This window comes from Arachis duranensis, chromosome 7 (genome assembly GCF_000817695.3).
Source record: "Arachis duranensis cultivar V14167 chromosome 7, aradu.V14167.gnm2.J7QH, whole genome shotgun sequence".
In the NCBI taxonomy this organism is placed as follows: Eukaryota; Viridiplantae; Streptophyta; class Magnoliopsida; order Fabales; family Fabaceae; genus Arachis; species Arachis duranensis.
This window is the reverse complement of record NC_029778.3, coordinates 31,928,317-31,941,955: the sequence shown is the minus strand read 5'-3', so window position 1 is coordinate 31,941,955 and position 13,639 is coordinate 31,928,317. Positions and strand designations below refer to the sequence as shown.

Here is a 13,639-nt window from a genome sequence, read left to right as displayed (position 1 = left end):
GTGGGAACGATATCCATTCACCGTAGTGTTACTTGAATGATCTGGTGCACTTGCCAGTACCCTCCATGAACATTAGTTCTTCGTTCATCAAGTTTTGGGCCTCATTGCCAGGGATTAATTTAGATTGGCAACATATGTCCGGTTAAATCACTAACTTAGATCTTGTTAATTTTCTTTTCTTTTATTTTTCGTTTTAGTAATTTTCCTTTCTTTTCTTTCATTTTTCGTTTTAGTAATTTTCCTTTCTTTTCTTTTCTTTTTTTTTAATTCTTCTTTCTTCTTTATTCTTCTTTATCCCACAAGGTGTATTTGTTTTTTCTTGGTTTTTGTATCCAAGGAACAATAGAGTCGAATGCTGTGGAGAAAATCCTATCATGCAATAAATTCATGATCCAACAATTTTTCTCACTTACACAACAAATAGAACAAACGCAGTGTACGCCACTCAGAGAGCAAGTAAACCACATGGGATATTCTTCAAAGCCAAGGAATAACTCATATTTCCCTGGATGGAGGAATTACTCAAATTCTGGTTGGGGGAGTCAAGGACAAGGATACTTCAAGCTAATAAATTTTAATGTTCCATATCAAATCCTTTAAGAACAATCACCTCTTGAGCTTGCCATGAAAAAACTAGATGAAACCGCTGTTGAGTATTTTCAAAATGTCTCCATCTCATCTCTTTAATTTCAATTTTAGTCTTTAATTTCAGTAACTAGATTAGGTTAAGATTAGTTGTTTGTTGCTTAAATGAGTTACAAGTATTTGTTTACTGATGATTGGGTTGAATGTTGCTTGAAATTTGCTTGAATTTGAAGAATTTGTGCACTGCGCACCAACCGCTCAATGTATTGCCTGAATAAACTTTGAGTTTAGTTCATATGTTGTAGCTACCGTATACATTAAACTACATTCTTGTTTGGCAAATTATTCATAAATTGTGCACTTTTGGATAATGTTGATGCTAATTAAGATTGAAATTCAACAATGCACTTGTTTATTGGTTTGATCTACTAGCACCAATAATTTAAACATTTACATTTTGTTGGATCTTAGGTGATATTTTCTTATTATGTGTATTTAAATTTAGTGAATTGAATTAGATTTCTTGTTCATCATGGTTTTCAAATCAATATAATCACATAACAAGGTACTTGTTCTTGAATGTTTTGAATTTGTTTGAGTTGACTTGACTTGATTTTCATTGAGCTTGTCCTTCTTCGAAGAAGTACCTCGCCTGTGTGACTATTTTTTTGTTTTTGGGATGAATAAGTAGTTTAGTCACTCTTATTTTAGGTTGTGCGATTCACCTTGCGCTTTCACTTGCACAATTTCAATTTCAATTTCAAAAAAATTCAATTCACTTTTATTGTTCTTGCTAAAGCTTTCTTGTGATGTAATTTTTGTTTATTTGTTGCTTGCATTTTAGGCCGCTTAATTGAGGAACTCATGCTTGATTTTTTTTATTGTGTGGTTTGCTACTTTAACCAGCCAGTGTGTATGTTCTAATCACACGCACATTTAGAATACATGCATTGCTTTTTATCATACCACACTCTTATAAATTCTTCCTTAATTCAATGTTTATTTGTCTTCAATTGCATCATCTTTACAATGTATTTGCTTCCTCTTCTATCTTCTTTGTGCCATTTTCCTTATGTTTCTAAAGACCATCCTTTTACCCTTTTTCAAGATGCACCATAAAGGCAAGGAGCCGGCCACATCATCATCTGCACCTACAGCAGTTTAATTCGGTCCTTCCTTTTGCTAGAGCAATAAACTGGACACTTTTGTTAATAAAAAGGCAGCACTTCAATACACATGCCTTGAGAAAAGAGCTATTTATTGGGAGTGGAAACTCAATATACGGGAGAAGTTGGCATCGGCAATCCACGACTGCATAGCTTTCTTTCAGTGGGGATTTCTTGAGCATGATCCCATGGAGATCAATGATTCAATTGTGAAGGAATTTTATGGGATCTCATGAGTTGGAAAGTGAAGACGGTGTTCCTTAGAGGAAAGCAATTGGATACTTTCACTCAGGCGTTTGATGCTCTCCTGCAGCTTCCACACATACCGTCGAGTTGAGATGCATATAAGAAGATAAAGGCAAATATTATTAAAGGAGAGATCCCATTGGATCCAGTTCTGAAGAAGATCGGCCGTCCTGATGCTCGGTGGGAGTATAGTGTGGGGGAAAATTCTGTCTCCATTAGTATTGTTTGCTTGGACCTGACTCCCGAGTAGAGGATGTGGCAGCAGATAATTTCTGATTATCCATTGCCTAGCACACACGCCACCCACATCCATGTTTGTGTCGCTGTCCTTATTTGGGCTATTCTTGAGGGAAAGAAGATCTTCGCTTTACCAATCATTAGGGAGTCTATGTGGAAGGTGACCAAAAAGCAGAAATTCAACATTCCCTTTCCCTCTGGGGTTATGATATTCGCCACAGCAGTCGGAGTGGACAGAAGACCGAATAACACTATTTTTTGCATACCGAGAAGTCACAGGTTCCTTCCTTTTGTCAAGTGGGATGACTTTGTCAAGAAGGGAATAAAAAAGAGGAAGACATCAGAGCCATCATCATCATGAGTACCACTGCCATCATCAGCATCTACGCCTCCCGGCCGACCTCTTTTTGGGATGTTCCAAGAGCTCCTGCGAGAATTCTGCCGCAATAAGCGCCGCAATCCACAGTGATTCCAGTGGATAGTGTCAAAGCTAAAGGGAAGAGATCCTGGAAAGGCCCCCTATGGATTCACCCGAGCTGGTGGAGGAGGATGATGCCAAGGATAGAGATATTGAGCCAATTTTGGACATGGTGGTTTATCCGCAGCCCGAGCCCTCGAATCCACCCGCTGAAGGTGGAAAGCCTTAGAGCCTCTCTCCCCGGATTATCATGCATGCATAGAGGACCGTGCAAAGCTCAAGTGTAAGGGAGGTTTTTCACTTTTTAGGGCGTAAATTTCTTTGTCTGAACACTTTGCACTCTATTTTGTTTCTGTTATTATGTTTTCTGGTGATAGCTATTGGTACATTTGACTATTGTACTGCACTTTCTTATTTTGGTTATATATATCATAGCTTATTCCTAGTTTCAGTATGGTGCACGAAATTGGACTCGCACAACTTCACAAGAAAGTGCACTAGGTCGTCCAAGTAATACGTAAAGTGAGTGAAGGTCGATCTCACAAGGATTGTTGTTGTTGTTGTATATATCTTGTTAGACCTAGTCAGGCAAACAGAAAGAGAGTTGTTGTTGTTGAATGCGCATAAACAAGAAAATAAAGAAAATTAATTAGAGACTGATAAAGAGATAATATATAAAAGCAGTTAAGGTTTCGAAGATGCTTATCATTCTAGAATAATACTTCTTACTGACTATATTAACAACGCCTGATTCATTCTATGGCAAAGCTGTAAGTGATTAACGCCAGGGTCAGTGGTCAATTAATCTCCTCTAATCTACATCAAACTCCAGGTTCATTGGTCATTTAATCTAAACGAGGGTGAAGCTCACGCAATTCAATCTCTCTTAATCTTACTTAAAGTGCCACAGACAAGGTCAGATATTTCAGATCGGAGAATAAAGCTCAGTATTCTAGCTTTAGCGCCACAAAAACCTGAATTACACCACAACTGACAGGATTTCATGTCACATATCCCAATCGATGCAGGTAACCCTCAGTTTAGGAGATGCATTCTCAAGCTGTAGCTCAATACTATTCGGTCAGGGACTCACAAGAACTCATGTAGAATAAGGGGTCATTGTAAGAACCGCATCTAATCAACTGGTTAATTAAGTGATTATATTGCCCTAATTGGATTCCAAAACATTAGAGAGAGAATTAGAGGATTTAATGGTGATTTTTGGACTCAGTGGGTCTTTTTGAGTCAGAAAATGTGCTTTTTGCGAAAAACTGTGAAAAACCGTAAACCGACAGTTGAACAGGTTCAACTGGTTCAAGTCTACCTAGTACCGCATGAGAGAAGTGGAAATCGTCAAAAACCTTATAAAAATATTAGAAGTTAAAAACCGGGCGTTAATTTTAAAGTTTTGGCCCGAAGTTGGGTCAAATAGGCTAAAAACGCTAACGGGTTGGACCGGGCCCAAGACCAACATATAAAAGAGTTCATTAAGTGAACCAACTCACCACACAACACTCATAACACACACACATCAGAAATAAGAAAGAAGGAGAGGGGAAGAGATTGAGTACTATTCATTGTCAACTTTTAAAGCTCATATCTTGAGCTAGAGAGCTTCGATCGCCGCACCGTTTGCGACTACGCGTTACTCGTGAAGAGCTCTACAAAACCCACCCAAGAAACCCTCAAGGTAATCGCGAAATTTTCCCAGTTTCTCTCTTGAAAATTTTGGGTACTTAGTGTTTGTGATTAAGTGAGTTTTTGTGATTTTGGATGTTTAGGTTTGCTTTAATCTTTGATTAGCATTGGGTTTTGACATCCAAATCTGTGGGACAAGGTAAGAGCCACTAAACCCTTGTGAAAATTTATGTTTAATTGGAACCCTAGGTTGATTTGAGGTGATTTGTATGTTTATAGTTTGATTATTGTGGCTTTGGGAGCTCTTGGAACTTGTTTGTGCTTATTGGAGTGGATTTGAAAGCTTGGATTGTGGTTGGAAGCTTGTTGGTGCTCATTTCGAATTTGGGTGCATAAAGGGAATCGGCCAAGGTATGATTTCGGTTTTCTCTATGTAGAATGTAATATTCATGGACACATAGGCAAGTGACCAATAGGATAGGTTGAACTAAAATGATGGTTGGTGTGTTAAATGTTGATGAATTGATGAATGTTGGGTTGAATGTGATGAAGTATAATGATATGATGATGTTGAATTATTGTATAAATTGGAAGTTGATTCCTTATGATAATTGTTGTGTTATGATTTATGAAATGGTGGATTTGATGGTGATTTGATCATAACTGTTATATAGTTGGTGTTGGAATTGAAAGTAATGAAATGAGAAGAAGAAGGTAGTAAGGTTGATGTATTATGAGACAACAGGTACATTTTGTTAAAAAATATAGCTTCGGATGGTTTGGTAAGATTTGGTATAGGTATGGTAATAAATTGTGAAAATTGTGAAGTTTGGTGAAATTGGGTTTTTGGTGATTTTTTCTCGATCATAACTTTTGCCTCGGTTTTTGAAATTGATTGAAATATGTTTAGAAATAAAGATCTTTAAAAACCCTTTAAATTGATATAAAGTTTGTAAAATTTAGAATTTTGTAGAAGAAGTTATGATCATTCAAAGTTGGTGTTAAAAATCTAAAATTCTGCAAACTTGCAGAATTTCATGATATTTGATATGTGCGGACGCACACCCTTGTGCGGGCGCACACCCTGCAGAAATTTTGATCTGTGCGGACGCAGACACTGTGCGCACGCACAGGCAGGGAAGTGCGTTCTATTTTCCGCACTAGCACAGCTCGTGTGCGCACATATCTAAGAGAAAACTTCAACCTGTGCGGACGCACATGTTGGGAAGGCCAATTTGTTGGGGGCATTGGCACGGGTTGTGCGAGTTAACAGATTCTGAAAATTTTGCAACCTGTGTGTACGCACACATTTTAAAATTTCCTGGGCGTGTGCACGCACAAACCCCTGTGCAGCCGCACACATCCTATTTCTCAAATTTACTTGTTTTTCAACAATTTTACCTTCCCAGCAAGGTTGTAAGCTTCTATAACACCTTTTTAAGACTTTTGGGCTTGGTTTTGGGTATTAACAAACAGAGGCCTAGGTTTCTGGTGGGCGGAGGATGGTTTGATGTCACATGAATGGTGTTGGATACAAGAGATGAGATATTATGATTTGTTGATGATCGGAAACTGAATTGTGAATGGACAGTGGTTGAGATGACTCGGGGACTTAGATTGAGATGATGGATATCTGTATACTGAAAATGCTTTTTGAAAACCACTGAAATAATGTTTTTACTGAGTATATGAGACATTATACGCCCGGCAAGGACGGTGGTTAATCCCGCCTGTCGAGGTAGCGGCAGCGGCGTAAGGACGGTGGTTAATCCCGCTTACGTTAAGATGTGAGGTCTAAGGCAGGAGTTTCCCGCTCGCATCTCTTCGGATCTAGAGGGCTAGCAGGCGCCGGTACCTAGACAGTGATCCAGGCACTATATCTCGGGGGTTCCCATATGAGAAATTCGAAGGGCGACGTCTCCATGGAGATGTGTCGGGTTGGCAGTTGAACCGACATTGTGATATCACAGCCAGTAGGGCAGGCATTCATCATATGCATTTTCTATCTGCTTGTGTGCTTTGTTTACTTGTAATGGCTTGCCTAATTGAATAACATGCTTACTTGCTATCTGGATTAATTACCTTATATGCTTCTACTTGTGCTTTACTTGCATTGTATATTACCTGTGCTTTCCACTGGGATTGAGGAGGTTTAGAAGGCGATGGCGATGGGATCGTATGGAGGATAGGTTGGTGAAGGCTGTGGGACAGCAGTGTTGTTTAGAATAGAAATCCCCTAAGATAGATTACCTGGTTTATTTAGACAATGTTGGTATATTATGCTTATCTATTTTAGAATGCTTAAGTTTGAAATCTTTTGATGGATATGGAGGTTAGGATTGCCTTTGGCGTCCCGGAGTCTTATATCTTACATCACTGGGAACTGTTACCATACTAAGAACCTCCGGTTCTCATACCATATTATTGTTGTGTTTTTCAGATGCAGGTCGCAACGCACCTCGGTGAGTTGTTTTGGTTGGTGACAGGAGCAGAGGATCTTGGATCATTTTGGAGTCTTTTGTTTATTTTGTTTATACATCTCTCCTTTTGTATTTTGTTTTGCATAGAGGCATGTATTCGAGAGAACAAAACTTGTATAAGCTGTTTTCGCTGTATGGTTCTGTACACCTGTATATGGCTAGTCGGCTTAAACTCCGCGAGTCGTGACTAATTTCCTATGATATTATATACTTATCTTTTGTTATATCTTATATGTTTCTTGTGCTTTAAGTTAGACGTTTCGTTAGTTCGTTTTGCGCTTTTAAATCCTATTTTTGAGTTATATCCTTCATCCGGTTCGTCCTCGTGAGCCTGAGGGATGGACCGATTGTGCTTCATTGCATACTTTGTGTGTCTTTTATTTGATGCTATTAGGTTATCTGCTTGATATATGCATAGCATTCTTGTTTGTGAGTGCCTGTTTGGGATAATTGAAGCACTAGACTATTGATATTGAGACTGATCACTTTGATATCGATTGTTTGGTGTACACAGGAACCCTACATGGCCACTCGCGGACAAGGTCGAACATGTACACGAGAAAGTAGGAATGAACAACCAGCTAACGATCACACCGAATTCATGGCGGCAATGGCAAATCTCGCTAATACCATGGAAGCTAATGCTACTGCGACTCTACAAGCTGTGCAGAGATTGGGCCAACCAGCCGGGAACGGAAATGGCAATGGGAATGGCGAAGGGAACGCTAATGATAACACTGAGGGTAACGGCGATAACACGGAAGGAGTTCTGATGACCTTGGCGACGTTCCTCAAGGTTCATCTGCCAACTTTCTGAGGATCCACAAATCCTATTGAAGCAGACCACTGGTTCGAGGCTATGGAGCGTACTTTACAGGCGCAGCATTTTCCTCTCAATCAATATGTAGAGTTTGCCGCTTATCAGCTAGCGGGAGAGGCCCAGCCTTGGTGGCAAGCTGAGTGTCATTTGCTACAACTTCAAAACTCTAACATTCCATGGGAGGTGTTCCAAATGGCTTTTTACAAGAAATACTTCCCTGAGTCTACAAGGGAAGCAAAGGAGATGGAGCTAATGCAGCTGAAGCAAGGTTCCATGTTTGTGGTAGAGTACACCAATAAGTTCGAAGAGCTTTGTTGGTTTTCTCGGGTGTGTCAGGGTGACCCGGAGACTTACAAGAGCTGGAGATGCGTTAAGTACCAAAGGGGTTTGAAGGATAACATTATTATTGCTGTGGCTCCTATGGAGATCTATGTCTTCTCTAACTTAGTGAACAAGGCTAGAGTAGTGGAAGAATATGCCAAGACCGTGGTGGCATCCAAGGACACTCATAGAGGGAGCTCTAGTCGGGGGTGTGGCAAGTACTTTCATCTGAAAGGAGAAAGCTTCAAGAGAGGAGGATATGTGCCTCAAAGCCAAAGGGGCTTCAGAAAGAATAATCATAATCAAGTTCAGTATGCTAAGGGAAGAGGAAATCAGAGTAAGAATTCTTCGGATTTGACTTGTGTACGTTGTGGGCATTTCCATCCTTATGACTCATGCAAAATTGGTTTAGGTGGTTGTTTCAAGTGTGGGTTGCCTGGCCACATTGCGAGGGATTGCCCTCGTGGGAGGAATCAGGATGCAGGTCAGAATCAGCACCAAGGTCGAGTCTTTGCTGTGAATGGCAAGGATTCTTCCAAGGCAGATCCGTTGATGAGAGGTATATGTCTAATTGGTGATAAATCCTTAGTTGCATTATATGATACTGGAGCTTTGCATTCATTTATTTCGTTTGCTAAAGTAGATGAGTTAGGCTTGAAAGTGTCAGAGTTACCTTTTGATCTGCATGTACATACTCTACATCAAACAATTATGGCTAGGTCAGGTTGTAGACAAGTAGGTTTTAAGCTTGAGGGTAGAGACTTTGTGCACGATTTAATCTATTTACCCATGGTGGGGCAAGAAATGATTTTAGGATTTGATTGGTTGTCAAAGAATCAGGTTTTGTTGGATTGCTTTGAACGGACTATTCGGTTTATGTCGGAAGGAGAGAATGGAGCAGTGGTAGCTACGGGGTATTACCTGAACTCTGTAATGGTGCATTGTAGTGGGGAGGAGTGTCAGGTTTATATTCTGTTGGCTGCTAATGCGTTGGGTGATGCCCAGAACTTAGATTAGATTCCAGTGGTTAGAGATTTTCCAGAAGTGTTCCCGAAAGATATCCCTATGTTCCCACCTCAAAGGGAAATTGAGTTTGCAATTGAATTGGTGCCGAGAGCCAGACCAGTATCGATTGCGCCGTATAGAATGGCTCCGATAGAGTTGGGAGAGCTAAAGACTCAGTTGGAAGAGCTTTTGAATAAGAGGTTCATTCGACCGAGTGTATCACCGTGGGGAGTGCTAGTTTTATTGGTAAAGAAGAAAGATGGAGGGATGCGCTTGTGCATGGATTACCAACAGTTAAATAAAGTAACAGTGAAGAACAAGTACCCGCTGCCAAGGATAGATGACTTGATGGATCAATTGCAAGGAGCTAGAGTGTTTTCCAATATTGATTTGAGATTCGGTTACCATCAAATAAGAGTGAAGGAGGATGATATCCCTAAGACTGCGTTTAGGACACGCTATGGACACTACGAGTTTGTGATAATGTCCTTTGGGTTAATGAATGCCCCTGCTGTTTTCATGCACTACATGAACAGAGTCTTTTGTCCCTTTTAGGACAAATTCGTGGTGGTTTTCATAGATGACATCTTGGTTTACTCTAAGACGGAAAAAGAGCATGAGGAACACTTGAGGATTGTGTTGCAAATCTTGAAGGAGCGGAAGTTGTATGCTAAGTTGTCAAAGTGTGAGTTCTGGAAAGAAGAAGTAAGGTTTTTAGGCCACGTGGTGAGTAAAGGAGGAATAGCTATAGATCCTTCTAAGGTAGAAGCAGTGATGGAATGGGAGAGACCAACGACGGTGATGGAAGTGAGAAGCTTCTTGGGTTTAGCCGGATATTATAGGAGGTTTACCAAAGGATTTTCCTAGATTGCATTACCGATGACAAAATTGACAAGGAAAGAAGTGCCATTTGTGTGGACGTCGGAGTGTGATTAGAGTTTTCAGACTTTGAAGCAGAGGTTAACTTCAGCACCTGTTTTAATCTTACCGGAACCGCATGAACCGTTTGAAGTATATTGTGATGCTTCCTTGAAGGGTTTAGGTTGCGTGTTGATGCAACACCGGAACGTGGTGGCTTACGCATCGCATCAGCTAAGACCGCATGAGGTGAATTACCCCATTCATGACTTGGAATTAGCGACAATTGTGTTTGCCTTGAAGATTTAGAGGCACCACTTGTACGGAGTGAAGTTTAGCGTCTTATATGATCATAAAAGTCTCAAATACATCTTTGATAAGAAAGAGCTAAATATGCGTCAAAAGAGGTGGATGGAGTTCTTGAAAGATTATGATTTCGAATTGAGTTATCACCCTTGGAAGGCGAATGTGGTAGCAGACGCTTTGAGTCGGAAGTCCTTAACGATTGCTTGGATGAGAATCTAGGAAGAAGAGCTAGTGGATAAGTTTGTAGATCTTAAGCTGGATATTGGTGAAGTTGCCGGAAGAGCTTGTTTAAATCAGTTACAAATCTCAACCACGTTTAAATCAGAAATACAAAGGGTTCAGCAAGATGAGCAGAAGCTTCAGCAATTGTTTCAACCAGTGGGTGATAAGAGGCGTGAAGAATTCACTAAGGATGATGAAGGGTTATGGAGATATAATGGGAGGATTTGCATACCGGATGTTGGGAGTTTGAGGCGAGACTTGCTGTCGGAAGCTCACAACAGTGGATTTTCTATTCATCCCGGGAGTACGAATATATATTATGACTTGAAGATCTGGTGGCCTGGGATGAAGGGTGATGTAGCAATAGTGGTATCCAAATATTTGACTTGTCAAAAAGTGAAGATAGAGCATAAAAAACCATCGGGACAGCCTCTTGAAATTCCTCAGTGGAAGTGGGAAGGAATTGCTATGGATTTTGTGACCGGTTTACCGAGGACTAGGTCGGGATTTGATGCGATTTGGGTGATCATGGATCGCTTAACCAAATCTGCTCATTTTTTGCCTATCCGAGTAAACTGTTCTATGGAAAAGTTGGCAAGATTGTACATCAAGGAGATAGTAAGGTTGCATGGTGTGCCGTTGAGCATAATATCGGACCGTGATCCCCGATTCACTTCAAGGTTTTGGGGAGCTTTCCAAAGAGCCTTCGGTACGAAGCTATGTCTCAGTACCGCATATCATCCGTAAACAGATGGACAATCGGAAAGGACTATTCAGACGTTGGAAGTTATGCTGAGAGCATGTGTGTTGGATCAACCTGGGAGTTGGGACCGTTACATGCCATTGGTGAAGTTTGCATACAACAACAGCTTTCATGCGAGCATTGGGATGGTTTCATATGAAGCATTGTATGGACGGAAGTGCCAGTCTCCACTCTGTTGGTATGAATCAGGTGAAGCAAGCGTTTTGGGCCCATATTTAGTAGCAGAGACTATTGAGAGCATTAAGAAAATTCGTGCAAGGATAATAACTGCTCAAAGTCGACAGAAGAGTTATGCGGATCAGAGAAGGAAACTGTTAGTGTTTGAAGTGGAAGAACATGTGTTTCTACGGGTTACACCAACAACTGGGATTGGAAGAGCAATCAAGACTAAGAAGTTGAACCCAAGTTATATAGGACCGTTTGAGATTTTAAAGAGGTTCGGGCCCGTGGCGTATCAAGTTGCTTTGCCAACATTTCTGTCTAACTTACATGACGTATTCCACGTGTCACAACTCCGTAAGTACATACATGATGCGTCCCATGTGTTAGAGCCTGAGTCGGTCGAGTTGAGAGAGAACTTGACTTTCCAAATGACACCAATGAGGATCGATGACACTAGTGTGAAGAAGCTGCGAGGAAAGGAGGTTTCATTAGTTAAAGTTGCTTGGGAGCAAGCAGGAGTAGGAGAGCACACTTGGGAGTTGGAATCTGAGATGCCAAAGGATTATCCAGAGCTATTCTCAGGTAATTCAAATTTTGAGGGCAAAATTTCTTATTTGGTGGGGAGAATGTAAGAACCGCATCTAATCAACCGGTTAATTAAGTGGCTATATTGCCCTAATTGGATTCTGAAACGTTAGAGAGAGAATTAGAGGATTTAAAGGTGATTTTTGGACTCAATGGGTCTTTTTGAGTCAGAAAATGTGCTTTCTGTGAAAAACCGTAAAAAACTGCGAATCAACAATTGAACCGGTTGAACCGGTTTAAGTATGCCCAGTACCGCATGAGAAAAGTGGAAATCGTCAAAAATCTTAGAAAATTATTAGAAGTTGAAAACCGGGCGTTAATTTTAAAGGTTTGGTCCGAAGTTGGGCCAAACAGGCTAAAAATGATAACGGGTTGGACCGGGTCCAAGTTGGGCCCAAGCCCAACATATAAAAGGGTTCATTAAGTGAACCAAATCACCACACAACACTCATAACACACACACATCAGAAATAAGAAAGAAGGAGAGAAGAAGAGATTGAGCACTATTCATTATCAACTTCCAAAGCTCATATCTTGAGCTAGAGAGCTCCGATCGCCGCACCGTTTGTGGCTACACGTTTCTCGTGAAGAGCTCTACAAAGCCCACTCAAGAAATCCTCAAGGTAATCATGAAACCTTCCCAGTTTTTTCTCTTGAAAATTTCGGGTACTTAGGGTTTGTGATTAAGTGAGTTTTTGTGATTTTGGATGTTTAGGTTTGCTTTAATCTTTGATTAGCATTGGGTTTTGACATCCAAATCTGTGGGAGAAGGAAAGAGCCACTAAACCCTTGTGAATTTATGTTTAATTGGAACTGATGACAAGTCATCTTATGCTAGCTTTTCAAGTATTTTTCACTTGTTTCATTAGGTTTTATGCACTTTCTTGCATTATAAGTAAGTGATTTGGAGTGGATTTGCATGATTTTGTTGAATCAATCAACCATCCTTTATTTGACATAAAATCATAAGGTTTAAGCTAAAATTAGTTGGTTTTTGAATGATTTATAAGCCTTCTGAATTTGGTGATGCTTTGATTGGTGGAGCCAGGATTCGAAATGGGGACCTTGTGCTAGCAAGGAAGGAGCGCTACAAGGCTTGGTGAGGAAAATGGCCAAAATGGCTTCACTAAGATTCGAAAGGGGGAGACATAAGGAAAGCAAAAGGGGCGCTGCGTTGGAGCTCTTAACTGAGAGCTACTCTTCACAAAGAAAATTAGCCAAAGTGGCTTTACCAAGGCTCGAAGTGGGAGCCTCACTTACAAACAAGGGCGCTACATTGAAACAAGCAACTGAGCACTATGGGAAGGCTTGGCATTAGCCCAACAACACAAGGCATTGAGCGCTCCATTTTCTTACTTCACTGAGCGCTTCCCTGGGAGGTGGCCTTGGTTCAATTTCAATTAAAAACCAATTTGGATCCAATTCTTCACCAATTTCAAAAGCCCATTCCAAGTTCTGAAAATCAAAAATAGAAAGTGTATAAATAGGAGTTCGTTTGATTTTTAAATGACCTTTTTTAGAATTTTTGATTTCCTTTAGCTGAATTTTTAGTTTTCATTTTTGGAATTTGGGGAATTGGGATTGAGATTTGAGTTTTCTTTTTCCTTTTTCTTACCTCTGCACTTCTTACTTTCTATTTTTGAATTTTAGATTGAGATTGAAGGAATTCTGTTTCAATTCTTGATCTGAAATCCATTTTTGTTATTCTTCTGCATAATTCCAAGAATTGAGGATTGAATATGAGTTTCCTTTACTGCTTTCATTTACATTTCTTTGGCAAGCTTATTTTCTGTTTGATCAAGGAAGGAAAGGAGATCTAGATCTACT

At 40.2% G+C, this 13,639-nt stretch overlaps 1 protein-coding gene across 1 annotated transcript; it reads left to right on the top strand.

The window, feature by feature from the left end:
* Positions 1-7,629: 7,629 nt before the first annotated feature.
* Positions 7,630-8,928, top strand: LOC110273572 (uncharacterized). Its single transcript, XM_021126754.1, has one exon. It carries the CDS (start codon positions 7,630-7,632, stop codon positions 8,926-8,928), a length of 1,299 nt encoding a protein of 432 aa, XP_020982413.1.
* Positions 8,929-13,639: the final 4,711 nt, after the last annotated feature.